Consider the following 18,237-nt stretch of genomic DNA (forward strand, 5'->3'; position numbering starts at 1 on the left):
ACATAAAGGGTGACAATTTAAAAACTTGCCAGCCCAATTATGTCGCTACAAGGATGTTTTCAGAGAAAATGCTGGAGCAGTTCAATTATTGTTCGAAGGGGGACATACTTTGAGCAGAATTGTGAGCCGAGATCTCCTCAACCCTAGGTGAAGGGGTTATTAGCCCTAATTTTTTAATAAGGAATAGGGGGTGAGATTTACTTCAATTGGAAGATCACTTGTCCCTCTACATGAATACTGTGGTTTGAAATTTTTTATTGATTCCTTGAAGTAGTTACAGGAGGTAACAATTTGAAAACTTGCCAGGCCAATTATGTCTCGACAAGGATGTTTTCAAAGAAAATGCTAGAACAGGTCAATTTTTGAAGGGAGGGGGACATATTTTGATTAAAATTGTAAGCCGAAAACTCCTCAAATCTAGCTGTAGGGGCTATTACCCCTAAATTCTTCAAAGGGAATAGACGGTAAGTCAAATCTTAATTGAAAGACAATATGTCCCCCTCTACATAATATTATTGTCTTCCAATTGAAGTATAGCTCACTCTCTATTCCCTAATAAGAATTTAGGGGCGATAGCCCCTACACCTAAGATTGAGAAGATTTTGGCTTACCATTCTGCTACAAACATGTCCCCCTCCGAATAAAAATTGACCTGTTTCGGCATTTTCACCGAAAACATCCTTGTAGAGACATAATTGGCATGGCAAGTTTTCAAATTGTTAGCCCCTATAACTACTTCAAGAACTCAATAAAAATTTGCAAACCATAGTATTCATGTAGAGGGTCAAGTAATCTTTCAATGGAGGTATATCTCACGCCCTATTCCCTATTGAGAATTAAGGGTTGATAGCTCTTACACCTAGGGTTGAGGAGATTTCGGCACACAATACTGCTCAAAATATGTCCCCCCTACGAATAGAAACGGACCATTTTCTTTGAAATCATCCTTGTCGTGACATAATGGGACTGGCAAGTTTTCAAATTGCCACCCTGTATATACATAAATGTTTCCATTTTTTTTCATTTTTCGAGCAGTGCATTTGTGCTGTTAATAACATCATTTGAAGGTTGTTTTTCTCATCGTAGAATATCAAAACATTCTTGTTCAGCAGTTTGTAATTCAATAATGGAGTACATTTCATAGCTCATCTCCATTACCTTTTATATACTGTAATAAAATAACATCCTACACAGAGAATAATACAATTTTCGGACCGATCATCAATTATTCCAGTCAACAATAACCGTCAATTTGGAAAGTTACGATGTTCAGTGAAAAAAATATTTGTTTGTCTACTTTGTGGGGAAAGAGTATCATTCTATCCTACTTTAACAACATGCTATTCCACACTGTTTATCATTACATGTCTGTTGAAGGACCAGTTCATATGAGAATCCTTTCGAGATACTCGATACAAGATTTTACGAGCACACTTGCTCAGCTTAGGGTACGTAATACCCTAAAACCACCCTATTCACATATTGCAATATCGCCTTAAACTGTGTATTGAATCGATAACACCAACACATCTCGTGGTACTCGATCCTCGTTCACTGCTTCAGATCGATATTAATATTAATCCGAAATAACCTCAAATAAATCACCATGATAGTCAATCTCTGTATCCTCACTACTCTGGTTTTGAGCTCCAGCATTTTCACGAATGAAGTTAACTAAGCGTGAGAGATAGGCGGCGTTTTGTGTTTGTTTATACTCGGCTAGATTAACGTTATGAAGATGTGGAGGGTGAACAAAAATGAATGCACGTGTAGGGGTCATAACCTGACTTGGAACTTTACGATATAAATTTGCGAAGCCGAGGAACTTGAAGCTTGGGGATTACGTTCTGAAGTTAGTTCATTGCACAAAAATAATATCCCAAGAAGTGACGGAGCGGAATATTAATTTTTCCCAACGTCCTTAGACTGTAGCCGATAAACAGGCTAATTTCAGATAGATAAACACTGCAGCGATCGAGATTGTTCTTCAAATTTCGAAACACAAAATGATTACATGGCGGATGGCTGTCATCATGCATAATATTTGCATGCTGACAGTCAGGCTGCAATCAAAGCCCTGAGCCACAGAATATACAGCTCGTAAGTCAACGACTTTAAAATTATTCTCGGAGTTCGAGGCATAAAACTATACTCCATTCAAATTTATTTTAGCATTCGGTTGGCCATGAAATAATTTTCTCAAGTTTTTGTAACTAGAACGGAGTAAGGTTGGCACTCATGAAATGTCGTAAATGACATAACGCTGTTGCTACAACTAATATCAATTTTTATTACGAAAATGGCGAAAGTGGTTGAAAATTAAACAGGGTTTCAGGAAGTACTAAGTAGAAATCAGGTCCGCTCATTCAAATAGTTATACCCTGATATTCTAAAATCAACAATACGTCAGACGGTAGCGAACATATTCATTGTAAGAGAATTTATATGTTTCATCTGAATCTAAACGGCTTATATTTCAGTTGAATATTTCCACAATCAGAAAGATTGTGAATGAAGACGATGACAAAGAATTTCCTTCTATTGGGAAACCAAAAAAAAAAGGTTTAGCCAAAGAAGATAACGAACATCAACTCTCCTAAAGCTAGTGCATATTATGATATTATACTGATCTCTTGTATTTTTCATGCGAATAACTGGATTTGGTCTGCCTTCAATCAGTTTGTATAAACTTCAATTATGTTCGTCACATATTTTCCGAATAGATTCGATATTGTGATAAAATACGTAATATCAGAAGCTTTTACGTAAAACAGGCAACATAGCGTTGACTTAAAACCCAAAAATGTTTTGACAAGCTTCATAACCCCTTATTTTAGTACTATACAGAGTGAAATATGTCAAATTTCCATGGCCAACCGACTGATAAAATAAAAGTGAATGGAGTATACATTGAATTTAACAGCCCCTCCTCCAGGAAAAAAACATCCTGGCTATTCCCATGGTTGTATTCTATGCATTTCATCCTAGTATTACAGTTTAATCAACAATATCTCAATTGATATATACAAATATTGGATGAAACTATTTTTCTGTTTCAGTTTTCTACTCGTGCATCACGTGCATAGACGCGGACGTGGGTTCTAAAAAGTTCCGGGACTTTCTGCAAGAATGGCCTACCCCGGGTACAGGGCCGTACTTCGAAATGTCCGATTCAAATGTGACGGGTCTGGTTGGAAAGACAGTCCTGCTGCATTGTCGCGTCAAGAATCTTGGGAACAGAACGGTAAGTGATCATTTATTTAGTTTCCGATCCAAACTACAGTAACCAGCATAGGATTTCTTCTGGAAATGAATTTTAAAGCAGAGAGGGATTCTTGGTCTAGTGTTTGTCCTTCAAAACAGTAAGGCTGTTCGCCTATCGCCCTAACAGGTCTATTTAGAAGAAATACATTGCTCAACAATTCATAGGAGTCACTGACCTTCCGTCAGTGTATTTCAGGAATATGATCTTCAAGATGTGGGTGATGACATGAGTGGTGCAATATCAATCGTGCTTTTGAAACAAATCGTTAGAATTTCTTGTCAAGAAAACAAGAAATCTTGAAATATCTTTTATCACTTTGAATACACTGAAATGTGTTTATTTGTGAAAAAGATATTTCAAATATATACGTATTTATTGTACACATTTTTTTTAAAAGTTAATTGAAAATAAATAGTTAATGATAGTTTTGTTGGAACTTCAATTGGAATCTTAATTTGCTAGTATACTTCCAGGTTTCAGGCATACACTTCTTTATGTTTATGAAAACATAGTATAATTTTGGCATTTTTATGATTTTCGCTGTTGTAGCATTTCTTTCTGTCAGTATTGCCACTAGTACCTTCCACTATTTTATATTGGTGAATGCTGCTGCTTAATCATTTTCACTCGCATTAGTCGAAGTCGCTATAGTTTCACTGATCATTCTATATTTTTACTGAAACTTACGTTTCTCTCTGTAAGTGAATATTCTTAGTCATAATCGCAGTCAAACGGCTCAGCAGACGTTCTGTTTACTGAAGAGTCAATGTCACTTATGGTAAAATAAGACTATAACTTTATTATAATCAAGAGTAGGTATATAAAGAAGTTGTAATTTAGTTCAAAGCTGATTGGACGGGTGATGACGTAGAAGGTGGCAAAGTCAAGTTGAATTGACAGAACTGTGTCCGTAAGCAGTGGCGGATAGATAGACAATAGTAATAGGTGAAGTTAAGGAGAAGATAATTAATAAAATAACTACAATTTTTGTGGCGAAACGTTGTTATTATTCAAATTGCACTGTCTGATTTTATAATAATCACGCAAATGCGCGCTTCTTTTTATATTTTCTTGGTAAAACTCCTAGTTCTAGCCTGTTTCCATCATAATAGAAATAATGAACTGGAGTCAGTGTAGCATATTCTCTCCTGGAGATCTGGACTTCTTGCTGGCCATTCCATTCGAGAGACTTCAACCTCTTCAAGGTACTCCTGAACGATGCGCGCACGATGGGGTTTGGCATTATCGTCCATAAAAATGAAATTTTCATCAATGTATGGGGCAAATGGCACTACATGCTCTTCAAGAATGTTCCTTATATACTTATCAGCATTCATAGCTCCATTATCAACGACCACTAGGTCTGTACGAGCAGTCAAAGATATTCCACCCCATACCATAATCGATCCTCCCCCGAAACCAGTAGTATTCAGGAAATTACACTGAGCATATCTTTCATATGGACGTCTGTATACAAGGGAACGTCGATCACAATGGTAGAGGCAGAATATAGACTCATCTGTGAAGAGAACTCTTTCCCAATCGGCCTCTTCCCAATGGATATGCTCTCTCGCAAAATCCAAACGCGCCCTTCGATGGGCTGGGGTAAGAGCTGGGCCTTTTGCCACGACACGAGGCCTTAAATCATATTCTCTAATTTGCAGCTCATGAGTTTGCTCAACTACAACTTTTGTGCCAAAACGTTGTTATTATTTAAATTGCACTCTCTTATTATATGATATTTACGCAAATAAGCGCTTGTGTCACATGGCGTGTGGAGATACCAAAGGTAGCCTAGCAGTTTCGATTAAGGCTCTTATTGAGTCTTCTTTTTATATTTTCTTGGTAATAGACAAGACTAGAAGTTTGCCATCAAGACAAGAATTCTTGTCTTGTCAACCCCTAGTTTTATCCTTTTTCTATTGTGATCATGCACAAGGGTGGAGATGCCTTTGTGTTAGAGAGGAAAAAAAATCATAACAGAAATAATGAACTGGAATCAGGGTAGCATGTTCCCTCCTGTAGACGCCCATGATCATGCAGACAGGAAACTGTTTATTTGTATCTTCAAGAGGATCTTGTTTCAATTATGTACCAATGTTTAAATTTGAATACGCAGATAAAAATTCCATGGTGTTTAATGAAAAATTCATTGGTCCTTCGTTCGTTCGAAGGTTATCCAACTTTTTCTTATCTCCCGCAATAATTTCGTGCATTCCTGGAAAATCATTAGGAACAACGAATTCCGGGAACGTTTGGCATTGAAGCGAGAGAGCCTTCCGTACTTTATCCACTTCCTCCATCAATTTCAGATCGGAAGCACGCGAATGCCGCTTACATTCCGACCTTAATCCGCGATAAGACAACCGACCGGCATAAAGTAGGAGGTTTATTGGAAACTTTCAACACGTATCCGATTCAAGATATTCCTCCTTAAAGCCGGCGTGAACGTATGATAATGAAACTTCCGCCGCACCGCGATTCTAACTGCCAGAAATTGGCCGCGTCAAGACTGCAACAGTTCCTAATTCCGAATAGACGTCGAGGAAATTCATTAGCAAAGAATTATATGCGGATGCATGGAAGTTTCCGGGCGCTGTTTATCCTCATTTTAACTTTCCGAACGTTTTGAAGTTGCCGAAAGAACTGGACCGAAATTTCGGTTTTTCGATCTGGTTAGCCTCTCAGCGAGCGTTAATGAAAATTCGCCTTTCAGTTATTAGCCATGGAATTTCAGCACAGTTCATGTTTTGTGTTAGAAGCAATGGTTTCGCTTCTATCGTGAAGTTTTTATGGTTATTTATTATTATTTAATGTCTCCATCAAAATTTTGATCCTCCATTGAACTCAATGGAAATTGGCGAAATTTGTAGTTGGAGAGCTCACGATGCTAAATCGGAATTTACTTGAACATCGTGGGGACCTAGTTATTTTGGAGATTAGATGGTGGAAAGAAGAAAAGGATCTATGATGTATGTGCTTTCAGTGGTGGGGAAAGCGTCTGCAGGTTTTCAAAGATATAAGAAAAAATCGTCAGGTGTACATAATCGAACTTGTCAGATTTTTATACAGATGGTTAATCTTGGTGTTGCAAACGTGTTGACTCATTAATCAAGGGGGGTTTCTTAATCTGGCAGTTTTCAGATGATAATAAGGCATTTTTTAAAAATATCTCCCTTCTTTTAACTCTAATCGTTTCTGTATTCATTACGAAAGTTGTAGATAATAAAATTCTATACAACTTTTGTCTGAAGCAATTTCATATAGAGTCATTCGGGGTAACTGAGCGCAGTGGGTAAGTGTGCGCAGTGCGTATATCTCGACTATGCAATGTATGAAAGAGGGGTTCATTTGGGTGAAGCAAGGGCGCAGAATCGCCATATCAGTTCTTCATAGGAGTGCGCTGTGTCACGTTTCTTTAACTTTTTATTTGCAATCAATCAAATTCACTAGTTTTCTTGTTAATTTTTAGCATCTCTGCACATTCTGCCAGGTCCAATTTCCGAGTCCCTCAGTGTTGAACAATAGTTTATTCGATCATGGGCATATTAATCTAAATATATAATGAAAAAATTTAGGTTCTCTTAGCTGCTCAACTCTATATGAACGTCAATTCAAATTTTGGCTTACTGGGGAAAGTGTGCGCATAGATTCATTGTATGGGCATTAGTTCAGTGAGGAATAAATTATGACATTGTTGATTTTCTTGGTTAGGACTCGATCAATATTGTCCTATTTGTACAGAAAAATATGAAGAGCCACCAACAGGGAAATGTATCAAGTGTTGTGTTCACCAAGAATTGTGACACGAACAATAATTCACTGCTTGTAAAAAGGCGCTTCTGTATTGACAATAAACAGCATTTCTCTAATATTGTAACATTTTGATGACATTATTTTGTAATTTGTTTTGATTGTGTGGTTCACTAAGAGCTGCGTTCACTTTCCCCGTGAGGGTGCGCACACATACCCGCAATACGGGGCATGTGAACGCACACCGACTTTCTCTATTAAATCATTTTTTGCGGAAAGAAAACGTTTTTTTTTGTTTGCTTTTTGATGTTTTCTTATAGATTAGAAAATTCTCTATCTTATGAATATGTTTTAATTTTCCTAGCTTCAACGTTTGAAACAGGGTATGGCTTGAAAGGCAAAAGTGCGCACAGTTGCCCCGAATGACTCTACTCTTAACCGTTTTCGAGTTAGAGGGCAATAAGTGCAAGGAGCTCAGCCACACATGCGAAAGGCCAAGGTCAACGTAGAAACCCAGTCTAATGTACATTTATCGCCATATATCTCAAAAACGTTCAAACGTAGAAAAAATTGCTTCGGACGAAATTTGTAGAAAATGTTATGCTCTACAACTCTTAAACCGCGTGCTAAAACAATTTGAAGCCCAGGAGAGGAGATGATTGAAAAAAACTGATTTTTGTGAACTTCATGGCCAATTTTCATTGTTTCGGCTTGCTGAAGCTGTAAGATGATATTTTTTCCGTTATTCTTGAATCATAAGCTTCTAATTGAGAAAAAAAGCAACCGCGCTAGAAAATGTACACGTGACTTTTTTTTTTGCAAGTTTGGCGCCCTCCCACACATTTTCGTCACGCTCAAATCGTCAGATTGAGAGAATGTATAGTTTTCAACATGTAATTAACCTCATGTATCGCAATCTGACACGCTCGAGTATATACAATGATCGTTTTTTTTTCACTATTCTGACAGGCTGTCCTAGAGAATTCCCTCTATAAAGGGGCTTAATTTTATGTACAGGTTCTCTACAGGGTCCAAGGTATCATCCCTTTTATTAATCTGACAAGCTCGAGTAAATCCTGAATTTGCCTCTTGGGCTCTCCAACTATTGGTGGAAACTTCGGTTATTTGTTTGCTTCAAGGCTCAATCTTCTTCATCTCATCATTATCGATAATTCTCAGACCCAGATGCAGGAAGCTCCATTAAAATTTGATGCTTCATCATTTTTCTATTATTTCCTTAAAAAATGACAGTTGAAGGAAAAGTGGACGTGGGTGAATATGTTTCCTCCCAAGACAGGAACATTTTCGTCCTTCGCAACCATTCCTCGTTGAAAATTAATAACTTTACTTTGTCTAATTAAATGGCTTCACGGAATTCGGGGCGAAAAGCCTTCAGAGAATTACCTCTCGATGTCTTCTAACGACAAAGTTCGTCACTCAAGCCGCCAAGAAGCGATAACAGAATTCGTTAACTACATCTCCCAGCCTCGGCTGCCTGTCATACTCGCCTTGTGTCTCGCTTATATTTTACAGCCCTGAAAAAACTGCCGGCAGCAATTGCCGATGACAGCTCCATCGAGACAACTCGAAATTTTCAGCTTTCTTCATTATACTCTTGCGGCGGCAACTTTCCGTTCAGAAAACTCTACTGGACGTCGAGCATTCGTGAAACTTGATCGATCACGAAAGTGGATTGATCGTCTCATCGTAGTAAGGAACACCGCAACTTCCTTGTTAGACGCAAGTTCGAATTTTATCCTCCTAGATTTGTTTTCAAGACTCACAGGTTTCTAGTTTCTGTTGTGACGTTAATTGTGGGTAGGAAGTTCCGGGTCCACTTAGATTTTGTGTTTTCTTTCTTCAATTCTGATTTGGAATGATAAGTGTTACAAACTCTCCTTATCTAACTCGATTCACACTGACCTATAACAGCTCACCTCAAAATTCTGGTTAAATGACTCATCGCGCTGGTTTCTGCTCCCAACGTGCTTGCACGCCAGCCAGAAAATCGTACTCGCAGAAGTAGTAGAACTAGTTTAGGATAATAGGTGTCTTACCTCTGGACTGTTTCTCTAGCACAAGGTACTTTTTGAGCGGTTAATCTCACGGTGGAGTACCTTAACTTGCACACTAAGAACAGAGAGTGTGACATTTTTCGAACTCACGGTATATGGTAGCAAAAGAGCCTAAAATCATCACGTTATTCCTCCAATTTTGATTTGATTCATAGTTAAAGTTATAAAATTCCGAACTCTGAAATGAATAAATACTCGAATTGTCTATCTCAGGTGTGATATTTCCCATTCTCTCGTTACACTCAAACATATTAAGGGAGGCCCGACCGTTATCGAGAACCACCGAGAGCAAAACACCGATAAAGTCGACCATAGACCCGAAAGCAACCAAACCCCAAGTGAGATATATGTACTAACAATTCTATAAGCTCCCGCTGCCACTCCCAACCCTTGCAGTTCCGCCGCCAATTAGACATGAAACATTCATTACGAATGCTCCGCTAACAATGTAGAACGCCTGCAACCCTAATTCGAAGTCATTAACGGCAACGTGAGTTTTGACAGAACGGATCATAATCTGCCAAGAAGGGGAACAATCAGATCTGAGCGTCGTTCATTTCAGATGACGATGTCCCGGGAAACGATCAATTTGGCACGTCTGTACCTTCGAAAATGATACGGTAGATTGACGGGAGCTTTCTTATCCTAGTGTATTTCTCGCTCTCGATATACACTGCGCAAAAAAATTAACGCACATTCTGAAAATTTCAATTTTAATGAAAGTTAACTCTACATTGACTTTATAACTTATTTTTTTTTTGGTTGGAACGAAACAAGACACATTAAATGGAATAAAAATTCAGGATTTCACCGAATCTTATGTGAAAGAAGAGAAATGAACAATTTTCAAAATACTGAAATGCTGATAAGTGATTCAATACTTGGTATTTCCACCCCTTGCGTTAATTACAGCTCGGCAACGACGGTTCATACTCAAAATGAGTGATCTTAAAATGTTCTGACCTAATCCTTCCCGGATTTCTCCGAGTTGGATTCCCAAGTCATTAAGAGTAGCTGGATGATTTTCTGAACTTCTCAGCCTTCTATTGAGGTTGTCCCAAACCTGCTCAATTGGATTGAGATCTGGACTCTTCTTGCTGGCCATTCCATTCGAGAGACTTCAACTTCTTCAAGGTACTCCTGAACGATGCGCGCCCGATAGGGTCTGGCATTATAGTCCATAAAAATAAAATTTTCACCAATGTATGGGGCAAATGGCACTACATGCTCTTCAAGAATGTTCCTTATATACTTATCAGCATTTACAGCTCCATTATCAACGACCACTAGGTCTGTGCGAGCAGTCAAAAATATTCCACCCCATACCATAATCGATCCTCCCCCGAAACCAGTAGTATTCAGGAAATTGCACTGAGCATATCTTTCATGTGGACGTCTGTATACAAGGAAACGTCGATCACAATGGTAGAGGCAGAATCTAGACTCATCTGTGAAGAGAACTCTTTCTCAATCGGCCTCTTCCCAACGGATATGCTCTTTCGCAAAATCCAAACGCGCCCTTCGATGGGCTGGGGTAAGAGCTGGGCTTCTTGCCGTGACACGAGGCCTTAAATCATTTTCCCTGAGACGATTTCTTATTGTCTGAGTGCTAATTTGCACCTCATGAGTTTGCTCAAGCTGAATTTGAAGGAGGCCAGCGGTTGCAAACCGTTGTCTCGACGAAGAAACTCTCAAGTAACGTTCTTGAATGGCAGTTGTTACCTGTGGTCTACCCTGTCCTGGTCTTCGGACATTCATACCTGTCTCCCTGAATCGCTGCAACATTCTGGCTAAACTTGTATGGGAAACTCCAAACCTTTCTGCAATTCTTGTGTATGCCCACCCTTCTTCTCGCAAAACTACCGCTTGGGCACATTCCTGTGTCAAATTGCGTGTTTCGCGTTGCATAGCCATCGAGTGTAGAAAATCAAACGAAGGAAAAACTATTGATCACTAGAATTGATCGAGAACAACTGATTTTAGAATGGAGCCAATACATTCAAAATCTGATAATATCATCTTGTTTTATTCCTGCTGGGAGAAAACATCTTTATTGAAGAAAACCGTTGAAAGTGGATAACATATGCATGCATAATTCTGATAAAAATAATAATCAGTGAGAACACCTTCAGTTGTGAAATAAATTTAAGATTTCCATAATGTGCTTCAATTTTTTTGCGCAGTGTCTTTTCAATACAAGGGGAGTGAGAAGTAACGCACAAAATTCATATCTTCCTGATTTATATTGAAATGAATACACATATTTTTAAGAATCTTTTCCTAGTGGTAGTTCATCTCTGAGTGCTTTCTGCCCCCCCGGGTTTCCACACCTGCAGAGATTCTTACTAACAGGTCGATACAAATTGTGGTGAAGGATTGCTTAAAGTGTAGGCTGAGGTTTCCAGACAATCGTATGGAGTGCTGTCTTAAGGGTAGGTCCTTCGCAATTCGCCATGACGGTAACAAAGAAAAACGAGTGATAGCAGAATTACGAAAATAAGCTAAACGGTATGGAATCTCAACTAGAAAATTATGCTTGGACGTACTTAAACTGATATGGACCAATTTACATAATTTACCATTCACCTATACGTACCTGTTTCGCTATCACATCTTCAGGTGGGTGATAGATTGATCTAACCAACGCACGATGTGTCAGTCATTCGCATTCCGCAAGAGTCCAACAACTTCCACAGGTCATTATATCCCGAAACACTTTGCATATCAGACTCGAGTTGAAAGGTACTAATTCGCGGATCCCGGCTACATTCCTCGGGAACCCGATAACACCTGACGTAATCAGATTAATGTTAACACGGAGTTTTTCGTTCTTTCACTACCGACGCCAACGAGAAAAACCGAACGGCGTCGCGGCGACACATAAAGGCCCCTTGCATGACCGGACCGGTGTCCATAGATAAAATACGACCTGAATTTCAAATGAACGCAAATGTATTCAGGTTGGGGGGGTTCTTATTCAAACGAGCCAGTTTCTGTTCGTGTCGAATTTGCATCGATTAAGAGATTCGGACAGCGAAATTTGAATTTTACATTGTCTTCGGCGGAAACCTGAAATCGGGGAAATATTGCGAGACGCCCCTTTAACGAGGGACGTTTTGTGTTACCGACTTAACGTCATCGCATTTTCATGTGTGCATTTGGCAATATCTGGATCGGTTTGGAATTCTAGGCCCAAATTAGCCGAAAAGCTTTGCCTTGAAAGGCAGAAATTCACTTGATAAGATGAAGAATGCTTGATTCATGATCCGAGTTCGTAAATCATCCAGCGACTCAGGCTGGCTAGCGTAAATCTTGGATTTCAGGTGAATTTAGTAATTTAAACCCTAAATCACGAATTTTTTGCATGGTAGCATGTGATTTGTGCGCAGGGGAAAAACAAAAATCACCTTTAGATAACTTTCCGCGTCTTTTCTCTTTAATTTTTTTCTGTAGAGTGGTCAGTGATGTCAAATAGTAATCTCCGGTTATTGTTCTGCCTCTATCCAAAAAATCAATCATGATTATTCCAAGGCAATCCCAAGAAACTGAAGCAAGAACTTTTCCAGTAGATTTTTGGACACGAAACTTCTTAGGTCTTGGAGAACCAGAGTGTCGCCATTCCATCGATTGTTTCTTTGTTTCTGGATCGTAGAAATGTACCCAAGTCTCATTCATAGTAACAATTCGGTTTAAGATGTCTACATCGTTTTCAAATCGAGCACAGATCTACCCTTGCACGCTTTTGGTCAACATTCAAACATTTCGTATGAAATATTCAGTGCTTCAGATATCCGTTTTAGCCCAATTCAACGGTCTGATGAAATCATGTCATGAACTGCATCGATATTTTCGGGGACTGACACAGAAACTGGCCTTCCTGATTGGTCATCATCTTCAATCGAAAATTTAGATCTTTTGAAGCTTGCAGTCCAATTTTGCACTGTCGAATACGAAGGACATTGATCACCAAGGGTAATAAGCATATCTTCGTAAATCTGCTTACCTCTTAACCCTTTTAAATACAGGTACTTGATGATGGTTCGATATTCCAATTTTCGGATTTTCACAATTTCGGTGGACATCTTCTTTCTTTTAATCTATTGCGTAACTCTGGTTTACTTTTTTGACCGCAAACCTCACACTGACACTTCTAATGGGTTATTGTTCGTTGCTATGGTAACGCAATATTTATTTATGCATGGAACTGGTCTAGGCTAATTAGATATCAATACATCCTACTATGATTAACTGACGGATTTATTGAAATTATCATGGAAACAGTTCATCATAGATGCCAACTGATTAATAACTCAACGAAGCGACGTTTCGAAAAATATAGTCTATGCTTCAAGCTTAAAATATTTAAGTGAAGAAGGTAGAAAAATTCGCAAAGGTATATAACAATAATTATAGAAAAACAATCTTGTTACCCTCATTTCATTTTCTCGGCGGAGTAGTGTATGCCACGATTTTGTTCGGGTAGTTTAGGTTTCCTAAATCTAGCGGCCGAGTTCGAACAAACCACGTTTTTAAGATGTTTGTGTAATTTTTTTGTCCGAATGTTGTTTCTGGAGTTACGACCTTGCGGGAACATATTTTCAATTCATTATTCTGGTAACAAGGAAGAGAGAAATATCTTTTTGGTGATTATAAAGATATCTTTTGAGGATTTAATAAATCTCTTCATTAAGTAAATTCACAATATTTAGAAAGCTAAGAGAGACTATTGGTTTTCATTCTCTGGCTAAACTCGAAAATCGAGGATTTCATTATTGGAATTTATTGTTATCCCGCATCAACCCCACACACCACCAAGGGTAAGATATAATTTCCGTGCTCCAGAGAGAATATTCTGATTGTTTTGTATGTCCTTTTAGGGTTTTTATTTTTTTTATTTTCTCTTTGAAATATTGGAATACCACATTACGTCAGTTCCATGCGATAATGTTATCTGGAGGGACGTTTAATGATCTATTGGAGGAGTAACCAGGAAAATTTCACCATCCTCATTATTTGTTTGGATAAGTACCCCGCAGAGGATCTATATATGTGTACTCGTATATCGATTTTATATTATCAAAAAAAAAATTATTGATGATTAGTTATTGTAGTTTTAGAGCAGGTAGTACATAAGATAGGTAGATAAGTTAAGATTAGGTTAGTATAGGGTATAGGTTAGATAATAGGCATAGGGTAATAAATAAGAGATTAGTAGATAGGTAGGTTTAGATAGGTTTAGGGTTGTAGTTATTAACTTGAATATATTCAAAATTAGAATTCAAATATTATTTTTTCCACCTCTCATTGTCAGTCAATAGAATCTATATTTTTTTTTTCATTTTATGCCATAAGTTTGGTAATTTTAGAAATACGTGACCAGATAATGAAATTACCTGGCGCCCATTAGAACTCTTTAAATTTTTTTTTACTTCATGCTCCAGAGGGAAACCCACCCTGAGTGAGCTAACTGGTCACTTTTGTTACAACTGGCAAATTTGAAAAAAAAAAAACAACTTTGTTTGATTCAATTAACTTTGGTAAAATTCAAACGTAACAATCTCTCTAAATTATTTTTCTGTGAAGATATGAATTGCTACAATTCAATAAGGGCAAATAGTGTTCGAAACTGGTATCGAACCTACCAATAAACTCCATACAATAGCGGACTGTTTATTACCATCGATAAAATTAGAGGAAAAACGAAAAAGCGACATTAATCACTCTTCACATCAGACGTAAACTGGGAACGATCTTCCATTTCCCGAACGAGAAACGCTCAAAGAAGTACTCTTCAAATTAAATTGAACAATCCGGCATTCCTCCCTAAAAATCGATCTCATTTCCTAATTGCTACTCCCATCTCCAAGAATCGAGCGAGTCCGGATCGGACGCCAACGGAGAAACTGACAAATAATACGTTTATATCTTTATATCGACGGGATGGCATGGGGCAGTTCGCAGTTGGAAGCCATGAATACGAAGTTGGCCGTTCGCGATATTTCCCAGTCCTCAGATTTCCAACGAAGGTAATGTAAAATTCAAATTTCACTGTCCGATCGTCTCAATCGATGCAGATTATTCACGCAGGGAAACTGGCTCATTTGAATAAGAACACCTTTCTGGATAGAAATAGCACGATACGGGGCTGGTATAGAAAATTGGAAAAAATAAAAACAGGATGAGGAACAAAATTATCTGTTGAAAATAACCAGAACTAGTAGACCGCAATCTTATAACACACTGTGGTCCAACAAAAACTTGACACCTCGATTTTTCGACTTTAAAATGGAAATCAGAGAAGCTCGTATCCTTCCTATTCTCAGTCGATTGAAGATGATGACCGATCGGGAAGGCCAGTTTCTGTGTCAGTCCCCGAAAATATTGATGCAGTTCATGACATGATTTTATCAGACCATCGAATTGGGCTAAAACGGATATCTGAAACACTGAATATTCCATACGAAAGCGTTCATCGTATTGGGAATTCAAACCAAGCGATACGCCCTCTGGTGGCTATTTTTGTAAATAAAAAGTTAAGGCACTTTTGTCATTTATTTGTTTACATCATAGACCTAATAAAATAAAATGTATTATTAGGTCTATGGTTTACATCGAGGAACGTAGAACAATGACGTAAAGGCATTAACTTTTTACTTCGAACTGTCACCACTATGTCGCTGCAATCTACATTTGAATTCCCAATAGTTTACGCCAATTTGGACATGAGAAAAACTGCTGCAAAATGGATCCCCAAATGTTTGAATGTTGACCAAAAGCGTGCAAGGGTAGAAGCATCGCGTTCGATCTGTGCTCGATTTGAAAACAATGTAGACATCTTGAACCGAATTGTTACTATGGATGAGACTTGGGTACATTTCTACGATCCAGAAACAAAGAAACAATCGATGGAGTGGCGACACTCGGGTTTCCAAGACCTAAGAAGTTTCGTGTCCAAAAATCTGCTGGAAAAGTTCTTGCTTCAGTTTTTTGGGATTGCCTTGGGATAATCATGATTGATTTTTTGGATAGGGGCAGAACAATAACCGGAGATTACTATTCGACATCACTGACCACTCTACAGAAAAAAATTAAAGAGAAAAGACGCGGAAAGTTATCTAAAGGTGATTTTTGTTTTTCCCCTGCGCACAAATCACATGCTACCATGCAAAAAATTCGTGATTTAGGGTTTAAATTAGTAAAACACCCCCCTCATTCACCAGATTTGGCTCTATCCGACTATCATCTCTATCCTCAACTGAAAAAATGTTTAAAAGATCGTAAATTTTCTTCCAACTAGGAGGTAATAAAAGCTGTGGAGGTCTGGTTTGCAGAGCAAGAAGAAACATTGTTTTTGAAAGGTCTAGAGACGTTGCAGGTTCGCTGTAATAAATGTATCCAATTAAGAGGAGAATTTTTCAATATATCCTCTTATAAGCATCAATTTAGCAGCCTCTCATAGTTAATATTGAACATCTGGAAGCATACGGTAAGTATGAAATTATGGAAAGTGTTCTAATCAATTTTATCGAAGCTAATTTCCGAAATTATGCTTTCCAATACATACTATGAAAGCTTCTACGTCTGATACACAGCTTCAATGTCTTTCTTCTCAGAATGGTGGTGATTTTAATAAGTAACCTTATTCTTATCATTGAAAAATTACCAACTGAATTACCGTTCTATATTTACGGAAATACAGCACTGTTGTGAGTGGAGCGACAGCGGAAGATGTGACAAGAAACAAGAAAACAACTGATTTTAATCAGTATCCTATTAAACGGAAGGACGTACGATGTCATAATGGCTGGCTCGACGGGGACACAATTCATTGTTAGCTTGACGTGTTATTGTTGCAATCTTCGGACCTTGCTATAACGGCACACTCGCTATGAACTCACGTCCTACTTGCTAATGACTGTCGCACGCCAAAGGCTTACCCTCTATTTATTTCTGGCCTAGTACCATTAACTCTGACAGAATATCAGATAGCTATCTATTTAATAGATATTTTTGTGTTTTGACTCGGGAAAAAAGCAAACTCTTCTAGTAATAAATCTCTAAATTTACGGCCTTTTAAACTTTTTTTCAGTTGAGGAAAGAGATGATAGTCGAATGGAGCCAAATCTGGTGAATAAGGGGCGTGTTCTAGTAATTCAAACCCTAAATCACGAATTTTTTACATGGCAACATGAGATTTGTGTGCAGGGGCGTTGTCCTGCAAAAACAAAACACCTTTGGATAGCTTTCCGCGCCTTTTCTCTTTATTTTTTTTCCCATAGAATGGTTAGTAATGACGAATAGTAATCTCCTGTTATTGTTCTACCCTTATCCAAAAAATCAATCATGATTACTCCATGGCGATCCGAAAAAACTGAAGCAAGAACTTTTCCAGCAGATTTTTGGACACGAAACTTTTCAGGTCTTTGAGAACCAGAGTGTCGCCATTCCATCGGTTGTTGCTTTGTTTCTGGATCGTAGAAATATACCCAAGTCTCATCCATAGTAACAATTCGGTTTAAGATGTCTACATCGTTTTCAAATCGAGCACAGATCGAACGAGATGCTTCTACCCTTGCACGCTTTTGGTCAACATTCAAACATTTGGGGATCCATTTTGCAGCAATTTTTCTCCTTGTCAAATTGACGTGAACTATATGATGAACGCGTTCGTATGAAATATTCAGTGCTTCAGATATCCGACCAAATTGGACGGTCTGATGAAATCATGTCATGAACTGCATCGATATTTTCGGGGACTGACACAGAAACTGGCCTTCCCGATCGGTCATCATCTTCAATGGAAAATTTACCTCTTTTGAGGCTTGCAGTCCAATTTTTCAGGGTAGCATACGAAGGACATTGATCACCAAGAGTATTGAGCATATCTTCGTAAATCTGCTTACCTCTTAACCCTTTTAAATACAGGTACTTGATGATGGCTCGATACTCACATACATCACACTGACACTTCTAATGAGTTATTGTTCGTTGCTATAGTAACGCAATATTTATTTATGCAACGAACTGGTCTAGAATAACTAGATATCAATACATCCTCGTATTGTAGGAATAACCAGAGTTCACTGGAGAAATTATTATTCTTCTCTGTGTGAAGGAAGCGAGAGGTATTTGGTGTCGTCAAAG

General features: G+C 38.2%; 1 protein-coding gene across 1 annotated transcript in view; it reads left to right on the forward strand.

Annotated features, from left to right (window-relative positions):
- The window catches only part of LOC123322669 (zwei Ig domain protein zig-8-like), a 279,535-nt gene that overhangs the window by 52,818 nt on the left and 208,480 nt on the right, over positions 1-18,237 (forward strand). Inside the window, exon 2 of the mRNA XM_044910647.1 lies at positions 3,060-3,244. Within this exon, the coding sequence (XP_044766582.1) occupies positions 3,060-3,244 (185 nt within the window). The remainder of the gene's footprint in view (positions 1-3,059; positions 3,245-18,237) is intronic.

The sequence above is a fragment of the Coccinella septempunctata genome, chromosome 1 (genome assembly GCF_907165205.1).
Source record: "Coccinella septempunctata chromosome 1, icCocSept1.1, whole genome shotgun sequence".
NCBI classification, from domain to species: Eukaryota; Metazoa; Arthropoda; class Insecta; order Coleoptera; family Coccinellidae; genus Coccinella; species Coccinella septempunctata.